The sequence below is a fragment of the Nicotiana sylvestris genome, chromosome 9 (assembly GCF_000393655.2).
Source record: "Nicotiana sylvestris chromosome 9, ASM39365v2, whole genome shotgun sequence".
Lineage (NCBI taxonomy): Eukaryota > Viridiplantae > Streptophyta > Magnoliopsida > Solanales > Solanaceae > Nicotiana > Nicotiana sylvestris.
The window spans coordinates 120246302-120264127 of record NC_091065.1 but is presented as its reverse complement, the minus strand read 5'-3'; the positions used below and the strand labels follow the sequence as shown (position 1 = coordinate 120264127).

Genomic DNA, 17826 nt, shown 5'->3' with positions numbered 1-17826 from the left:
CGCTGGATCTGGTTGCCGGCGGTGGCTTGGCAACGACGATCTCCGAGAGGCCATGAAAACTGGTCAAAAACTTCGATAAGAACGCAAAAATCCAGCTCTTTTGCCCAACTCCTCAGCTCCAAACAGCATCTGAAATAGCTAAAGTGTCTTAATCGAGTCGAGTTTCTCGTTGGTTCAAAGTCGAGTTGAATCTGTTCAGGTCGCCATGTACGATCCGTCGAGTTGTTCGTTGATATGCTGTCCGAGCTTCCGTCTGTTTTGAGTTCTTGTCGAGGCTGAAGAGTCAGGTCTGTCAGTGTTTAGCTTCATAGGCCTGAGTTTCTTTGTAAACGGGCAACATGTTCTTACAAATTCAAAGAGCCACCGTGTTGTTCGATGAAATTCCTGTAAAGAACGCTGCTGTGAACTGCTTGACAATGCAAAACCATTTGTAAAGTTTGTTAAAGAGTGTGTCATTAGTGAGCGAGGGAAAGAGATAGGTGCTAGAATTGGATTCGAGTTCGACTGGGGTGAGATTTATTGAGGCGTTCGAGTCCGAGTTTCCGGTGCTAATTTGAGTCCCGTCCACGGCTCGTCACATTTTCGAGTTCAAAATAATGAACCGGCTATATTGAGGTTCACCTCTTTCACCCTCTATTCGTTTTATGCAAGTTTGGTATTAATTATTTGTTTTATCACATGATCCCGTTGATTCTGTAATTGATTTCCGTGATTTTGAATTTGCTCGCTCGGTTATCTGCTCGTGTTTACTTGAATTGGTTATAGCTGAACGTGATTTTGTCACAGTATAGAAACTGGATAGTTGAACTATGCCAATTAGATTAATGGGCTCGGGTGTGCATTTCATGTGACCCTCCCATAATTTTGGATAATAATAATAATGAAATAAGCTTGTTAAATCCGGGGGTGCATTTCATGTGACTCGGTTCTAATTTCCAACAAGGTTAAATAGAGCGTGTCGTGAACCATGTGTGCATTTCATGTGGTGTGGCTTGCGATATGTTTTAAATGACCTTGAATTAATTTTTTAAATTGAATAAAAGCGGTTAAAAGTTAAAATTATACCATAGGCTAAAACCTGTACTAAATTCAGATAATAGGCCAATATAACAGTTGAGCGACTGTGCTAGAACCACGGAACTCGGGAATGCCTAACACCTTCTCCCGGGTTAACAGAATTCCTTACTTGGATTTCTGGTTCGCGGACTGTTAAACAGAGTCAACCTTTTCCTCGATTCGGGATTTGAACCGGTGACTTAGGATATCATAAATCTCCCAAGTGGCGATTCTGAATCTTTTGATAAATAAATCCCGTTTTGATTGTCACTTTAAGTTGGAAAAAACTCCTTATATACTCCCTTCTCGGGGGTGTAAGTAAAAAGGAGGTGTGACACCATGCATCTCCACATTACCCATAGTACAAAGAATGCAGTGTCACTTCTCTAGAAAACCCTGTGCACCCTCTGAAGCCAAGCCACTAAAAGTAGGAGGGTCATACTTCTTGAACCTTGCAAGTCTAAGTTGTTCTTCCTCAGATGTTGCTTCCCTAACCACGAGCTTAACCGGAACCATAAGTTGTGTCACCATGACACCTGCAACCTGACCAATGTGGGCTCGCTGCTCTGGAGTACGGGCAGCGGGAGTTTGAGTCCCTCCAACGATATGTGAAGTAGTTGGTGCAACCTGATTTAACCCTGCCTGAGCCAATATACCCAACATGCTCGGGAACTGTGCTAAAGTCTCCTGAAGTCTGGGGGTAACAGTAGGCACCTCCGGTACATGTCCCCCAACCAAAAATACTGGTGGCTCCTCAACTGCTGCTCCGGTAGGTGCTCTAGCTACGACACATGCTTCTCTTCAGCCCCTGCCTTTGCCCCTAGCAACACCTGCCCTGGGGGCAACGTCATCCGTAACTATAGCTCGTGTTGTCACCATCTGTCAGAGAATAGAATGATAAAAGCTCAAACTCTAAGATCAATAACCTGCATAATAGGAATGAAAGAAGTGAAATTGTCCTAATAGATATGTAGCCTCTCGAAGATAAGTACAGACGTCTCTGTACCGATCTGCAAGACTCTTCTAATCTCGCTTATGACTCGTAGCACTTATGAACCTAGAGCTATGATACCAACTTGTTACGACCTTATTTTCCCTCCGTAAGATGTTGTGATGGCACCTAGTCTTAGGGACTAGGTAAGCCTAACATTAACAGAAATAATAACATTATTTAACTAATATTTGATAATTTCGAAATAGAAATCTTTATACAAAACTTACAATCCCAAAACTGGTAGTACAAGACATAAGCTCTATTGAGTTTGCTAGAAAGCCTACAAATACAATTGTTTTGAAATAAAGATAAAACACTGCAAATACAATTTCAGAAGGTGATTCTGAAGCCTACGAACGCAGAAGTAGGTTTACCTTGAGTCGCCAAAACAGATCTGTACAACTACCTAACGATCGACTGACTCTGAAATACCTGGATCTGCACCAAAATGTGCAGAAGTGTTGTATGAGTACACCACAGTGGTACCCCAGTAAGTATTAAGATTAACCTCGGTGGAGTAGTGATGAGGGACAATTAAAACACCTACTGGACTAGATAACATAGACAAGTATAAGTGTAGGACTAACAGAGTACGATATCTCTACAAAACTACACATAGTAACAACAATAATACAGTACTTACAATAAAAAATAGAAGCGACAATTAGCAGCAGAAAACAACAAGTGATAACAAAGAAGAGTAAGCCGAACACAGTTTAAATCCAGTGAAAACAATTAAAGGAAAGACAAGTAGCAACTCGATAAGAATCACTTGGCATCTTGTGCCTCATTGCAACTGGTAAATACACGTATGACTCACGTGCCAATGGAACCATTCTCACATAGAAGACAAGTAGACAAGAGTATGTATGAATGACCAATAACATCAAGATCCATCTTCTTCAACCAATAGGGTGATTAATTACGTGTATGCTTGTGCAAGTGTTCTACCACAATTCAAGTCAACAAGTAAGAGTAGAGACAATGAATGGCACATAAGAAACGATCACCACGAAATGAACATGGTATAACTCATAAGGGTAGCCACACCACCACACAAATAACAACAATAACAATGCCCCCGGGCTATCACAAGTCATCACAAATTATTCCCCGACATAGCCCACCTTGTCTCGCCACATGCGCAATAATAAACTAAATGCTCGCCTTGTCTCGCCGCACGCGCATAGTAATATTCCCACCTTGTCTTGCCACGTGCGCAAACCCACATATATAGCCCGCCTTGTCACGCTGCATGTACAAATATCAATAGTAACAATAGCACCGCAGAATCCTCGTGCAAAAACCTGAATAAGTCCTCCCAACAATAACACATGCCAAGAACACAACAACACAATAGAATGGCCTTAGCAACATGGCACATATTCCACAACATGTCCTCTAAACAATTTAAATGTCACAACTGCGCATAGGCCTAGGCTCAACAAAACAGAGTACAACAGGAGCAACCACTACAATACATGGGAATACGACAAGTAAATCAACTCAAGAGCTTTCGAATACATAGAAAAGGTAGAATTAGCTCGCAAAGAATAAACATAATAAAGAATACTAGTCTCAATGAGAATAGCTCAACAAGGTATAAGATAATACGTAACAAATGATTCCACAAAAGTACAATCTGACAACAAGGGAGATAACAAGAGTCAATAATTCCAAATAAGGATTAGGCAACAGAAAAGATAATCATAACCTCAATTAAGGATGGGCAATTACAGAAGAGATAATAGTAATTTCAATTAAGGATAAGCAATTAGGAAAGGCACACGAGAGTCAAATAGAACATGAAACAATTAATTCCAATTAAAATATGTAGAGGTAAAATTAGTAAATCGAAAACTTAATCATAGCAAAACAACTCCATATCTAATGAACTTAAGAACATAAAAGCCCTAAAAGGTCAACCTTCTACAAATAAGCTCGAGCACGTACACGTGACCTCACGTGCACGAACTTCACATGACACAATTAGCAGAATAGATTCAAACCCTAAGGGGTAGTTCCCTCACATAAAGTTTGGCAAGATACTTATCTCAAAAAAGACAGACAATTACTCTAAAATGAACTTCTCGAGTGAAATAACCTCTGGACGGTTCAAATCTAGCCAAAATAACTTCAACGCATAAATAAAACTCATAAGAAACTATTCCAGATAATAAAGCTTTAATCTTTATCAAAAACTAACAATCAACCCAAAAGTCAATCCCTCGGGCCCGCACCTCGAAACCCGACAATTTTGCAAAACCCGAACAGCCATTCCGATACGAGTTCAACCATACCAAAATTATTAAATTCCAATACCAATTCGTTCCTCAAATCATCATTTTACATTTTGAAAGTTTTCTTCATAAATCCCCATTTTTCCTCCACTCAAACACTAATTATAAGATAAAAATAAAGATAGAATCATGGAATATAATAAATTTCCGGTGAAGAACACTTACCCAATGATTTTCTTGCAAAACCCACGAAGAATCGCTCAACACCGAGCTCTAAAACTCCAAAATAATAAAAATGTCTAACCCTCAAAATAGAGAACTTTTATATTCTGCCAGTAATTAAAACATATAAATCGCAAAATATCCCTCGCTATCGCGAAGAAGAAAATGAATACTACCCCAAAACATGCTACGCGAACGCGAAATCAACCACGTGAACACGGTGACCAAATCTCCAGACCTTACGCTTACGCGTCTGTGCAATTGCGAACGCGATGAGATGTTGCGTGATGCCCTATTCCGCCTTACCTCAATGCGATCGCGGACCACTAAACGTGAATGCGAAGGCAAAGTTCTTTCAACCTTCACGAACATGAGTCTATCTTCGTGGACGCGAATGGCAAATGATGCCTGCCTCCAAATGACACTAATGCGAACGCGATTGCTTCATTCGGAATTTGATGAAGTCATATCAGATGACAGAACCAGCTCTTCAAAACATGAGGAAATGGTCTGAAGCTTGTCCGAAACTCACCTGAGCCCCTCGGAACCCCGTTCGAATATACCAAGCAGTCCTATAACACCCTACAAACCTACTCAAGGCCTCAAATCACATCAAACAACGTCAAAACTAAGAATCACACCTTGAATCTAACTTATGAACTTTCAAATCTTCCAACTTCTAAAACTCAGGTCGAAGCCTATCAAATCAACCCGGAATGATGTTAAATTTTGCATGCATGTTACAAATGACATAACATAGCTAATACGACTCTTGAAATCACATTCCGATCCCTCTATCACCAAAGTCAACTCTTAGTCAAACCTTTCAACCTTTCAAACTTGAACTTTTTCAACTTCCGCTGAAATGCTTCAAATTACCCTACAGACCTCAAAATCCAAATCCAGACACCTCTCTAAGTCCAAAATCACCATACGAAGTTGTTGGAATCTTCAAAATACCATTTCGGAGTCATTTTCTCAAAGTCAAAACTCCATTCAATTCTTACCGCTTAAGCTTTTAAAATAAGAATCCTTATTCCAAATTGAATCCAAATCATCCTATAACTGAATTCGGCCACACACGAAGGTCAGAACATAGAATACTAAGCTTCTTGTGACCTTAAGCCACCGAAAGGGATGTTAATTCTATAAACGACCGACATGGCCGTTATATTTTTCTCTTGTGATGGATACTTTGGTACATTTTAACATCGGCCCCTGGGAAATGTCGAACCACCGATAATCATGTTAATGACATGCTGAAGTTCTTCCTGCTCGATCTGTTTATTAGCATCCATGTTCCTGAAATGATTCTTTGCTGGATCGCTTAGGAACTCTCGTAGATGTCCGTTATTAAATAGCCGGCCAATTTCCTCTCTTAATTATCGGCAATCATTCGTTCTATGGCCGTGAGTGCCATGATATTTGCACATTAGATTACGATCCCTTTGGGCTGGATCAGAATGCATAGGTCGATGCTATTTGGTGTCTTTTATGCATCTGATGGCATATATGATGGCAGCGACATCGAAGTTAAAGTTGTATTCCGAAAGCCTTGGTGCTTCCATAGGCCCGATAGGCCTGTCAAAACTATTTTTGCTCATGGGTCCCCAGTTGTTCTGACCTTGATCACTCCTCCTTTCATTCCTTATGGGGTTTTGCCTAGATCCGTTACCTCTTCGGTCCCTGTTGTATGGTTGATAATGATCCCTGCTCGATTTTGGTTCGTGATCGATGTCTCTCATGACTCTATTGAAAACATAGACGGGATAAATAAATTCGGAAAAGGTCCCAAATTGATCATCTTCAGTCCTGATTTTTGATTGATACCGGTTATGTACGTCGGCCCAAGTACCAACTGGATATTCTACAAAATTTTATTTCAACTGCTGTGAAGCCAGCGAGCTTCGAACATTGAGTCCCTGGGTGAAGGCTTGAATGGCCCAATCATCCGTGACCAGAGGAATGTCCATTCGTTCCATTTGAAACCAGGACATGAATTCTCCAAGCATCTTATTGTCCCTCTATTGTACTTTAAAAAGGTCTGACTTTCTAGTCTCGACCTTGATAGCCATGACATGTGCTTTCACGAAGGAATCTGAAAGCATAGTAGATGAGTCAATAGAATTAAGAGGTAGGTTGCGATACCATATCATATCCCCTTTTTGACAGAGTTTTCCCGAACTTTTTCAGCTAGACAGACTCGATCTCGTCATCTTCCAAGTCATTCCCTTTGACGGCGCATGTGTAGGAGGTCACATGCTCATTTGGGTTTGTCGTTCCATTGTACTTAGGAATCTCGGGCATGCGGAACTTCTTACGGATAGGCTTCGGAGCTGCGCTCGGAGGGAAAGGTTTTTGAACAAACTCTTGGAATCTAGGCCTTTTAATTTCGGCAGTGCTCCTGGTATTTGATCGACCCTGAAATTGAAGGTTTCTAATTTTTTGTGGATAATTAATTAGAATCTTGGACAAAACCTAAAAAAAAGTCCTTATGGCAGTCCCATATGGTCCATTAAGTGACTCAATACCCTAGGAAGCAAGGTGTCACATTTTAGGGACAAGTATGCTAGCTAAGCATTGAGTATTCTAGGTGGCAAGATCTAAAAAGTAATGCACCAAAGTCCTTGTCTTCTTATTTTAACTTAAGAGCTAGGCAGCATAAGTTTGCAACAAATCAATTCTCTAACTTTAACATCCAATCATAAATAGCATCCCACAGCTCTTGTAATTTCATTTAATTCTTGCTCCTTAGAGTTGAGTTGTTATAACGGCAAGTCCAATATTATTCATCATATGGAGGCTTCTACAAAATATTTTCTCAAGGTTGAAAAATATGGATCAAATTAAGTAATACATATTAAAGAAACTAAAGAATTAAGGACGCATTGCTATCATGGTTGTGGAAGGACATTGGAATTTTGGTGATTGGTGACTTCATTAGTTGAAAAAGGCTGCATTTTGTGATCAAATGGTGTCTCAGACTAGGGTATTTTCAGTTGGACAAAATAGTGATCCAGTCCCAGTTGTGGAAACCACACTAGATACCACTGATGCATGTTTTTCAATTAGAAAGTCAATCGGTTTGTGGCCAGGTATGTTAGCTAATCCTTCCTTCTTTTGGCATGATCCAAGGAACGAAACGTAAACGTAATGCTATTCCACAACTGATTCTACTCTTAGCAGTTAAGGATGTTTATATTCTTCATTCCTATAAAAGTGATATTCAAGCATGTCTAAGTATATTCCTAAGTCTCTATTGAGGTATTTGATAAAGATGTTAATGTTCATAATATAGTAATACATGCATCTTCATTCATATGTATTTACCACCGAGCTACGGCCGGTCGGGCAGTCATGCATTTACCACCGAGTTACGGCCGGTTGAGCAATTACATATTTACCACCGAGCTACGACCAGTCGGGCAGTCATGTATTTACCACCATGCGAAGGCTGGTCGGGCAGTTACCACTAATCAGTTGGGCAGTCATGCATCATATATATGGATAAATACTCTTAAAGAGAAGCATTATATATGTGTAAGTATGATAAGTATGCATAAACGATGGCACTTCAGAGTTTCAAGTTAATTTTTATATGTCTTCAATTAATGTTGACTTATTGTTATGTTTTAGTTCTACTTTACATACTCAGTACATTATTCGTACTGACGTCCTTTTGTTGGGGACACTGCATTCATACTTGCAGGTATAGATAATCAGTTTGACGAACCCTTATAGTAGATGAGATTGGCATTCAACGAAGGATCGGTAAAACTCCACCTCATTCGGAGTGCAGCCGAGTCTATGAGTCATCGTGTCAGAGTTTTGCTACAGACTTATGGATAGGCCGGTACCTTGTCCCATTTTATGTCAAAAACTCTAAGAGGCTTTATAGACAGAGGTTCATTTTGTACAGTATGTCAGAGGACTTGATGGCCCATATGTATTTATGTTTTAAGAAAAATTATTTAGTGATACAATGTTTTACCACTTACAAGCTGTACATTATGAGTTGTGGCCATGTGGGCCCATGATAGTTACAAAAGGAATAAGTTCAACTAACTCAACCTATGTATGTTCTAGTTTTGGTCGAATGATCATGAGTTACAGAGTGGTTCCCTCGGGCCAGTGCGGCACCGGGTGCTAGCCACGCCTCCCCAGGTTTAGGGCGTGACAAAGTGGTATCAGAGCGGGTCGTGTCCTAGGGAGTCTACAAAGCCATATCTAGTAGAGTCTCACTTATGGGTGTGTTGCGTGCCACACTTATAATTGAAAGGTTATAGGGTATTTAGGAAATGTTACCCTTCTTTTATTTCCAGATCGTTCCATAGAGCTGAGTCGTAAGAAGTTAGTATGATGTTTTCTCCAGATTTAGTATGCACCAGAAGTGCAAGTATCACAATGGAGCTTTAAGGCGTAGATGTAATTTCCACCTATGTGGAAGGAAGGTTATGAAAGAAACAAAAAAACAAAGCAGGATTGAAATGTAAAGTAAGGTAAAGGTAAATAAGATACGAGATACTCAAGTACGAAAGGCTGTGAATAGTCGAGACTTCAGATATAGTTTGTGTTTTAGATTAATGTACAGAGGAGACCCTAGTGAAAATTTTGTAAATCTCTAAGAGTTAACATTCGAGGACGAATGTTTCTAAAAGGGGGGAAGGATGTTACATCCCGTTAGGATAAGTTATAGTAATCCATATGAGCGTTAAGGGATTAAGACCATTCATGAGGTTATAGATGATTGTTACTATGTTATTGTAAGATCCCGTAAGTTTAACAACCTTGATACCGTTAGATATATTTTAATATGGTATTTATTTTGAATTGAACATTTATTGTAGAAAAAAAAATTTGAAAAAAATAATTTTATATAATTATTATATTACTACTTTCGGATATGCTTTAAATTATACACATAATATAACAAAGTTTATGAGATTTTCTTTATTGTAAAGATAGAAATTATTTTTTCACAAGAAAAGAAGGTTATCTTTTTTACCATTTTAAGAATTAAGCGTACGAAAATTTCTACTCTTTATATGAGTTTCGGAAAATTAGAAGTTGAGAAAATATATGTATTTTCACATGGACATTTCAAAGAAATAATAGTGTATGTGTCGTGCCCCCTTTTCCCTCCCTTTTTGACGGGGAGAGGTTCAGGTTTCGACATTCACGGGGTGTAATGACTTGTTTTCTTTAGGGAATTAGGTATTTGAAGAGTCGCCACCTAACAGATTATGGTGTGTTAGGGCACCTAGAGTGATTAACTCTTGGGTTGGTTTGCATTACTAGAGATTAGGGTAAGGGCTCGAAGTAACCTCGAGGGAAATGTGTTAGAAATCCCTCTTGGTCCACAACTATGGGTCCCGGCCGAAATTATATTCAAAAATTAGTCCATTACAAGTAAGCAGTTGAATCAAATAAGTTGCAAGTGAAGTATGTTAGAATAACTCAAGTAGTAAGATAAAGGTTTGAACAAGTTGTAAAACAAAGGTTTAAATAAAGAAATGATTTGGTAAAGAAAGGTCCTAGGTTGGTAATCCTATAGGATCACCCCACGCAATGTCCGGTAAACACTCCTCAATGAGGGGCTACACGTGACATTAACGCGTAGTCATCATATCCCATGTATACCCTTCCCATCCCCTTATTGGTCATGCAAAGCGAGTGTTTGGTCAACGGTTCTTATTGCGTGCTTCTACCCGTCCCTTATTAATGGTCCTAGAGGGAGTTAGGACCTCTACCTATGGGTGGTTCTAGACGTACCTCTAAGGTTTTAAAAGGCGAAACTTCTAAGGTGACAGTCAAAAACATTTAGGACTTTCACACATAATGGGAGCAATTAAGAGGCTCAGAGTTTCTTCCTCAAACAAACACATAAGCATCACGACTCAAGCACAGCTAAGGTCTTTTATTAGATAATATCATAAAGCAGGATATCTAAGTGAATATGCAGAAACAGACAAACCCTTTTTTTAGACTCAGAAGTTACACCCTAGTAGTTTCCTAGGGACTCTTTTTTAAAGCCTGTTAGGGTCAGAAAACGTTAAGCGTTGGAGATAGTTTTAGAGAATGCAGTTTTGAAAATGCCCTAAAGGCTTGCCTATACGCAGAATATTGATATCTATATTAATACAGAGACAAGGCAGGTTTTGAAATGGATTCCTTTAATACCTATAGGTATGATATCTAATGAGATGGAGACAGTTTGAAAGAACTTGTTTTAGGAAATGCTTAATACTTAATATCACCAATTCAGAAATGAACTAGGCGTAATCAAGTTGATTTATTAGACTAGATTACACTGACAAGCAGAATTTCGAGTATGGCTCCCTATATGCATGATATCTAAGTATAATACTGATTTTAACGATTTGCATGCCTAGAGACATACATGACACTTGTTATAACCGAATCTCGATTAGGTCTTATAGGCATGACATCCATTATTGAACTGATTTTAAGACATTATTGTTTGGAACTTATTGACTAAGGCAGTACACATACTAGAGGGGGTAGAACTTATTGACTAATAGTAGAGTGAAAAGTGATGGATACAAATTGAAAAACTTTAGTAAGAAACTGTATTTAACGAAAAGTCTTTCTTTTTTTGAAAATAATTCAGTACACCATCAGAGATTGTTTGAAAAAAAGAGATTGGAGTAGTTAACAAAGTCCAAACACCTTAGGATAGGTTCAGATACAACCAGGAGTCATAGCATCAAGGCAAGTTTGGTAGTCACAAACAGGGGTAAAGGTGGGTTTGGGAATACATAGGATACACATAGTTAATCTAAGATTTGGGAATTAGTAGTCATACCCAGAAGTAGCTAACTAGACATAGTCACAGAATCAGACATAAAGAATAGACTTAAATGCAAGGGGATAGGGATTTGGGAGATCCATGGTGGTAAACATATAATAAGCAAGAGATGACTAGTGTAGACATGCAGAAAAAATAGAAGGGGAAATATACTGATCTCAAGGGGAGGGGAAGACATGCTATCCTGCTAACAATATAGATATCAACTACAAGTTTCACAACAAAACCACAAATAGAAGCAACCTAGGAACAAAATGAACTGAAGCAACAAGAGAATCATATTGTGTTTGGAACTTTGAAATGAAACTAGAACATACCAGTGAAGAGGATAGTAAGCAGAATGAAAGAAAAAGAGAGCACAAATGGTTAGCCTTGGCTTGCAGCCGACTAACTTAGAGCAGTAGCAAGTAGCACAAGAGAGAGAGCAAAGATTTTTTAAGTATGAGAGATAGTTTTTGAACCAAGAGTTCGTGTCCTGTGCTAATGAAAGACTAGAGTATTTATAGTTTGAAAGCATGTAGTAAATAAGGTAAGAATCATAACAGTATAGTAATTGAGGAACTCAGAATCAGTGAGTCAGAAAATCAAGGCAAGTACTCCCTTAAGTTAAGGGAATTAATTCAAACGGCATGAACCAGTAGCATATAAGGCAAGAAAATTAGTATATGACTGATAAGGAAAAAATCAAAGTTCAGTTAGCATAGGGTAGTCAATTAGGACTAAGTTCAGAAAACTCCAATTAAGGAAATGATTCAGTAAAAACAAAGTACCACAACAAATAAGGTAGGGGGATCAGTCAATTTAAACAGACGAGGTAGAATTTTAGGGTTTTAAAAGAAAGTGTTTCAATCAAATAGTCAAATAAGGAAATCAGAATCAATCAAGAGGGAGTTATGATTTTATACTTCAACATATAAATAGAGAAAAACAAACAGACATAGCAAACAAGCAAGGTCAGCAATATCGACAGAAAGAGGCAAGTCTTGAACAATCAAGATGAATATAATCACCTAGAGGTGATATAATTAGGCTAAGGACTCAGTAAAACCTATTCGAAGCACGGTAACCACAGAGACATAAAACGAATCGAGTAGTCATGCTAACACACAGAAACAAAACAAAGGAGATCTAAAAAAATAGGGCTTTTAACATACGTGAGTTAAAAAAGCAGTAGGAACATAGAATCAGTCAAGATATGCAAGGATAGAAGTTTCAAACATAAAGAATCAGTTTAAACAAAGTGTAGAAGAAGTTCCGAAAAACCCTAATTTTTAAAAGAATGTAAAACAACTTAAAGTTGATGATTTTTCAAAAGAAGTTTGAGATCAGTGTAGAACATAAAAGGAATAGGCTTGAATCGTTTAAAAATGTCCTAGATGTAAGAGATACAAACAAAAAATTAGGGTTTCAAAGGAAACCCAAGTAGAGATAGAAGAACCTGCTTAGGACTTCATAGATCGTAATAAATATAGTGTGATTTTTCCCAAAATTACACCGGAGAAGCCATGAACAGTAAATAGCAACCCTAGATACATGTCGTCATGGCCCAGGGCCCTTGAAGGCCTCAGAGATGATGAGCAAGGCGATGGAGGAACCATTGGAGGCTTGGAGTTGAAAGATGGTCACCGGAGAAGATCGGAGAAGGAGGCGACGGTTGAAGAGGGGTTAGGGTTAGGGTTAGGTTTGAGAGAAAAGAGGAGACGAGAGAATCTAAAGGCGGCGGGGGTTTAGAAATGAGGTAGGGTTAGGTGGTCTTTTGAATTAAAAAAAGGAAAGGGCTTATGTGGAATGTTGATCTGGGAGATCAATGGTCAAGATTTGACCGAGTAAATGGGTTCAGGGTTTGGGTAGGTGTTTATAGGGTTTGGGTCGGGTTAATTGGGTAGAAAATTGGGCTGGGGAGTGGATTTAGTTTGGGCTATAATTAAAAGCCAAATCTGGCTATAATTTAAATAGCCAATTTTTCCTATTTAATTTATAATTAATAATAAATAGTTTTTTGAAAATAATTTTCTATACCAAAATGATTTAAGATATATAATTATCATTTGAAAATTATAAGGACCAATTTTACGCATATAAAATATAATTAAACATTAAAATGGGCTAACATTGTAATTATATGCAATTTAGCTTAAAAATAATAAATGTAATTATAAAAATGCATGAAAAATATATTAGCCATATTTTGACATAAGTATAGAAATTAAATAAATAAATCAACATAACAATAATTTGGAAAATAATTATTGAGGATTTTATGAATAAAATGGAAGAAAATAAATCAATTTAAATCCTTAAAATTATGGGAAAAAATATAAAAACCTTGTGCATGCTTATATATGCTTATTGAAGGTATTTATACATATTTTAAAAAATATATAGGGAAAAATTGGGTATCAACAGCTGCCCATCTTTACTCGGGAAGGGTGAAAGAGTTTTCGGGTAAAGAAATGATGGCCAATTTTGACCGGATGGGATATTTTGAAAGACAGAGGCCAAATTCCGATTTTTGAGTTGCCTACATATCCCTGGTTTTACAGGAATTAGGCCATGTGAAGTTCTGGATTCACCCGCGGAGTAGGCCGATGAAATTATTGCAAGAACGGACACGAGATGTGGAAGCGAATACGGTGAGCGGTTAAGGCTCAGGATGGTTGGAGGGAACTGGAGCGAGATTGTTCCTTCTAGGATAGTAGTTGCTTACTAGTTACCTGCAGATAAAAGATGCTACAAACGTATTCACAAAAAATTTAAACATGATGCAGATTCCCTTCAAACCATGAAGGTTGTCTTCGGACGGTTAAAGATGACGTCCTTGGACCATGACGTCCTGGGCCATGAATTTTTTAGTGAGGGATTCGCAGGACACGGGCCATGAAAATGGTGCCTCCAAACCATGACGCCTTTGAATAATGATATGCAAGTTCGATAGATCCTCAGGCCATGACATGATGTCTTCCGACTATGAGAATGATGCCTTTAGACTATGACGCCTTTGGATAGATTGGCGATATTTCAGCCCATGATATGCAATAATATGATGTAACAAGACAGGGCTTAGTCTTGTGAAATGGAGGGCAGAGCTTAGCCCGATTGAAAAACAAGTAGATAGTAGTAGAAATAGAGCAATATATGTGCAAAGAGGGACAAGGCTTAGTCTCGTGCAAGTAGGGAGGCAAGGATTAGCCTTATGCAAGTGGGGAGGCAAGGATTATCCTTATGCAAGTGGGGAGGCAAGGACTAGACTCGTGCAAATATGGAGGTAATGATTAGCCTCATGCAAATATAGAGTCAGGCCTTAAACTCATACAAGTATGGAGTCAAGGATGCAAACACGGAGTCAGAGATTATACTCATGCAAAAGGGAGGCAGGGGTTAGCCTTATGCAAATATGGAGGTAAATCTTAACCTCATACGAGATTCGGGACAGAGCTTAGTCTCATGCAGAGAGAAGGTAGTGCTTAGCCTTATGCAAATATGGAGGTAGAGCTTAACCTCATGCAAGATTTGGGACAGGGCTTAGTCCCATGCAAATGGAAGGCAATGCTTAGCCTTATGCAGATATGGATTCAGGTATTAGACTCATGCAAGCGTGGAGTCAAGGATTAGACTCATGCAAATGTGGAGTCAGAGATTAGACTCATGCAAAGAGAGAATATCAGATAAGGGTAGGGTATATCTTAGCTGGAGATATATTCAGTGTCTGATGACCGGATAGATGGTGAATTTGTTTTGTGTACGAATGCTACCGTTACGTCAAATTTTCCTGCATTCAAAGAAAAATCGTAAGTTTTATGAGGGGAGGTTGGTTCTTGCTTCGTCTGCCGGCCTTGCTCTGCTCCGCTCTAGAAGCCCCCCCTTCGAGTTCCCCTAGGTAACACCTGCCTGCTATGGAAATAGAATTTTCGAAAAATATGCAATCATTGATAAAATAGAATCGTTTTGGAAGCGTATTGATATATCAAGTAATATTTGATGAACTAGCGACTGTGACACATTTCAAAGGCATTGCAGCTTTATTATGTTGGAATTTTGAGGGTCCTCCTCAAAATTCTGCCCCAGTTTGGTAGGTGATTTTTTTAGCTATTTCCGGATGGCGGACCCTATTAAATCTTCTCTGGAATTTTGAGAATCCTTCTCAAAACTCTGCCCCAGTTCTTGACTGATTATTGACTTCCTGGCACGTGATGGCGCTGGCTGGACTTGCTTCGGAATTTTGAGGACCCTCCTCAAAATTCTGCTCTGGTTTATGATTTTGAGGGAAATGAAAGTTTTAGTATGATATGACCGAACCCATAAGGCTGCCTACATATCCCCTCTTAAACGGGAATCAGGTCAAGCGTAGTTCAATTACATCAGAAAAGAAATATGAAATAATCTAGGCATAGTATCTCTTGACTGCGTCCGAATTAATTCGTTTTGGCCAGATTTCTCCAGCATTTCTGCAATTATGAGTGCTCCTCCTATCAGGACCCTATGAACCATGTGCGGACCTTGCCAGTTGGGAAAGAATTTCCCTTTGGCTTCATCTTGATGCGGGAAGATTTCTTCAATGCCAACTGCCCTGGTGCGAACAGTCTTGGTTTGACTCTTCTATTGAAAGCTCTAGACATTTTGTTCTGGTAAAGTTGTCCGTGGCATACTTCATTCATCCTCTTTCCATTGATAAGGGACAATTGTTCATAGCAGCTCTTTATCCATTCTGCATCGCTGAGTTCAGCTTCCTGTATGTCTCTTAAAGAAGGAATCTTTACCTCGGCTGGGATGACAGCCTAGGTACCATAAACCAACATATAGGGGGTTGCCTCGGTTGTGGTGCGGTACCCTAATAGAGTAAAGGATAACTTCTCATGCCATTGTTTGTGGTTCTCCACCATATTCATTAGTATCTTCTTAATGTTCTTGTTGGCGGCTTTTACGGCTCCATTCATGTGAGGTCTATAGGTTGTGGAATTCTTGTGCTTGATGTTGAAAGTTTCACATATAGCTTTCATTAGATCACTGTTGAGGTTGGCAGTATTGTCGGTAATAATGGACTTGGGAACTCCGAATGGACAGACAATATGATCCTTGACAAAATTTGCGTCGAATTTCTTGGTTACAGCTTTGTAAGATGCAGCTTCTACCCATTTTGTGAAGTAATCAATGGCTACCAGAATAAACCTGTGTCCGTTTGAAGCAGTGGGCTCAATCGGACTAATAACATCCATTCCCCAGGCGGCAAATGGCCAAGGTGAGCTTGTTGCATTGAGCTCATTTGGCGGCACTTTTATCATGTCGGCATGCACTTGACATTGAAAGCATTTGTGGACATACTAAATGCAATCTGTCTCCATGGTCATCCAAAAGTAACCTGCCCTGAGTATCTTCTTAGCCAGAATAAAACCATTCACGTGCGGACCACAGGTCCCAGCATACACGTCCTCAAGTATCTTAGAAGCTTCCCTCGTGTCGACACATCTTAGCAAACCCAAATCAGGAGTTCTTCCATACAAGTTCTCTCCGCTGTGGAAGAAGTGATTTGACAATCTCCGGAGTGTGCATTTTTGAATGTGATTTACATGCTCCGGGTATTCTCCTTTTGATAAGTACTCCTTGATGTCATGGAACCAAGGCTTTCCATCTGCTTCTTCCTCGACATGAGCACAATATGCCGGCTGATTATGGACCCTCACCGGAATGGGATCAATATAGTTCTTATCCGGATGCTGCATCATTGATGATAAAGTGGCTAATGCGTCGACAAACTCATTCTGAATTTTGGGCATATGTTGAATTCTATCTTTGTGAACCTCTTTCTCGATTCCTGCACATGGTGCAAATATGGCAATATCTTGGAATTCTTGGTGGCCCACTCTCCTTGTACCTGGTGCACAAGCAAATCTGAATCACCGATCACCAACAACTCCGGAATGTTCATGTCGATTGCCATGTTGAGCCCTAGTATATAGGCTTCGTACTCTGCCATGTTGTTGGTGCAGGGAAATTTGAGTTTATTAGATACAGGATAATGCTGACCCATTTCTGATACCAAAACTGCTCCAATGCCTACTCCTTTGAAATTTGTGGTTCCGTCAAAGAACATCCTCCAACCGTTATATGCTTCAGTAACGTCTTCTCCTACGAATGATAGTTCATCAGGAAAATACATTTTCAAGGGTTCGTATTCTCCTTCCACCGGATTTTCAGCGAGGTGATCTGCCAATGCTTGTCCCTTGACCACCTTTTGAGTTACATAGACGATGTCGAACTCACTCAGTAGTATCTACCATTTAGCCAACTTCCCAGTAGGCATGGGCTTCTGAAATATGTACTTTAGAGGATCAATCGGACTAATAACATCCATTCCCCAGGCGGCAAATGGCCAAGGTGAGCTTGTTGCATTGAGCTCATTTGGCGGCACTTTTATCATGTCGGCATGCACTTGACATTGAAAGCATTTGTGGACATACTGAATGCAATCCGTCTCCATGGTCATCCAA

At 39.3% G+C, this 17826-nt stretch overlaps 1 protein-coding gene across 1 annotated transcript; it reads right to left on the bottom strand.

Moving 5' to 3' along the window:
- Positions 1–1857: 1857 nt before the first annotated feature.
- On the bottom strand, positions 1858–17495 carry LOC138878133 (uncharacterized). Its single transcript, XM_070157794.1, has 5 exons — positions 17237–17495; positions 16763–17150; positions 16219–16507; positions 15838–16116; positions 1858–1935 (listed from the first exon to the last, which is right to left on the bottom strand). The coding sequence occupies exons 1-5, from the start codon at positions 17493–17495 to the stop codon at positions 1858–1860; spliced, it is 1293 nt and encodes a 430-aa protein (XP_070013895.1).
- Between the last annotated feature and the right edge of the window lie 331 nt (positions 17496–17826).

Coding starts and splice junctions, on each gene's coding strand:
- LOC138878133 (XM_070157794.1), bottom strand. CDS start 17,495: ATGTATTTTCCTGATGAACTATCATTCGTAGGAGAAGACGTTACTGAA. Junction 17,151..17,236: donor TCCGGAGTTGTTGGTGATCG/GTGATTCAGATT, acceptor CACCATGTGCAG/GAATCGAGAAAGAGGTTCAC. Junction 16,508..16,762: donor TCTAAGATACTTGAGGACGT/GTATGCTGGGAC, acceptor AAACGGACACAG/GTTTATTCTGGTAGCCATTG.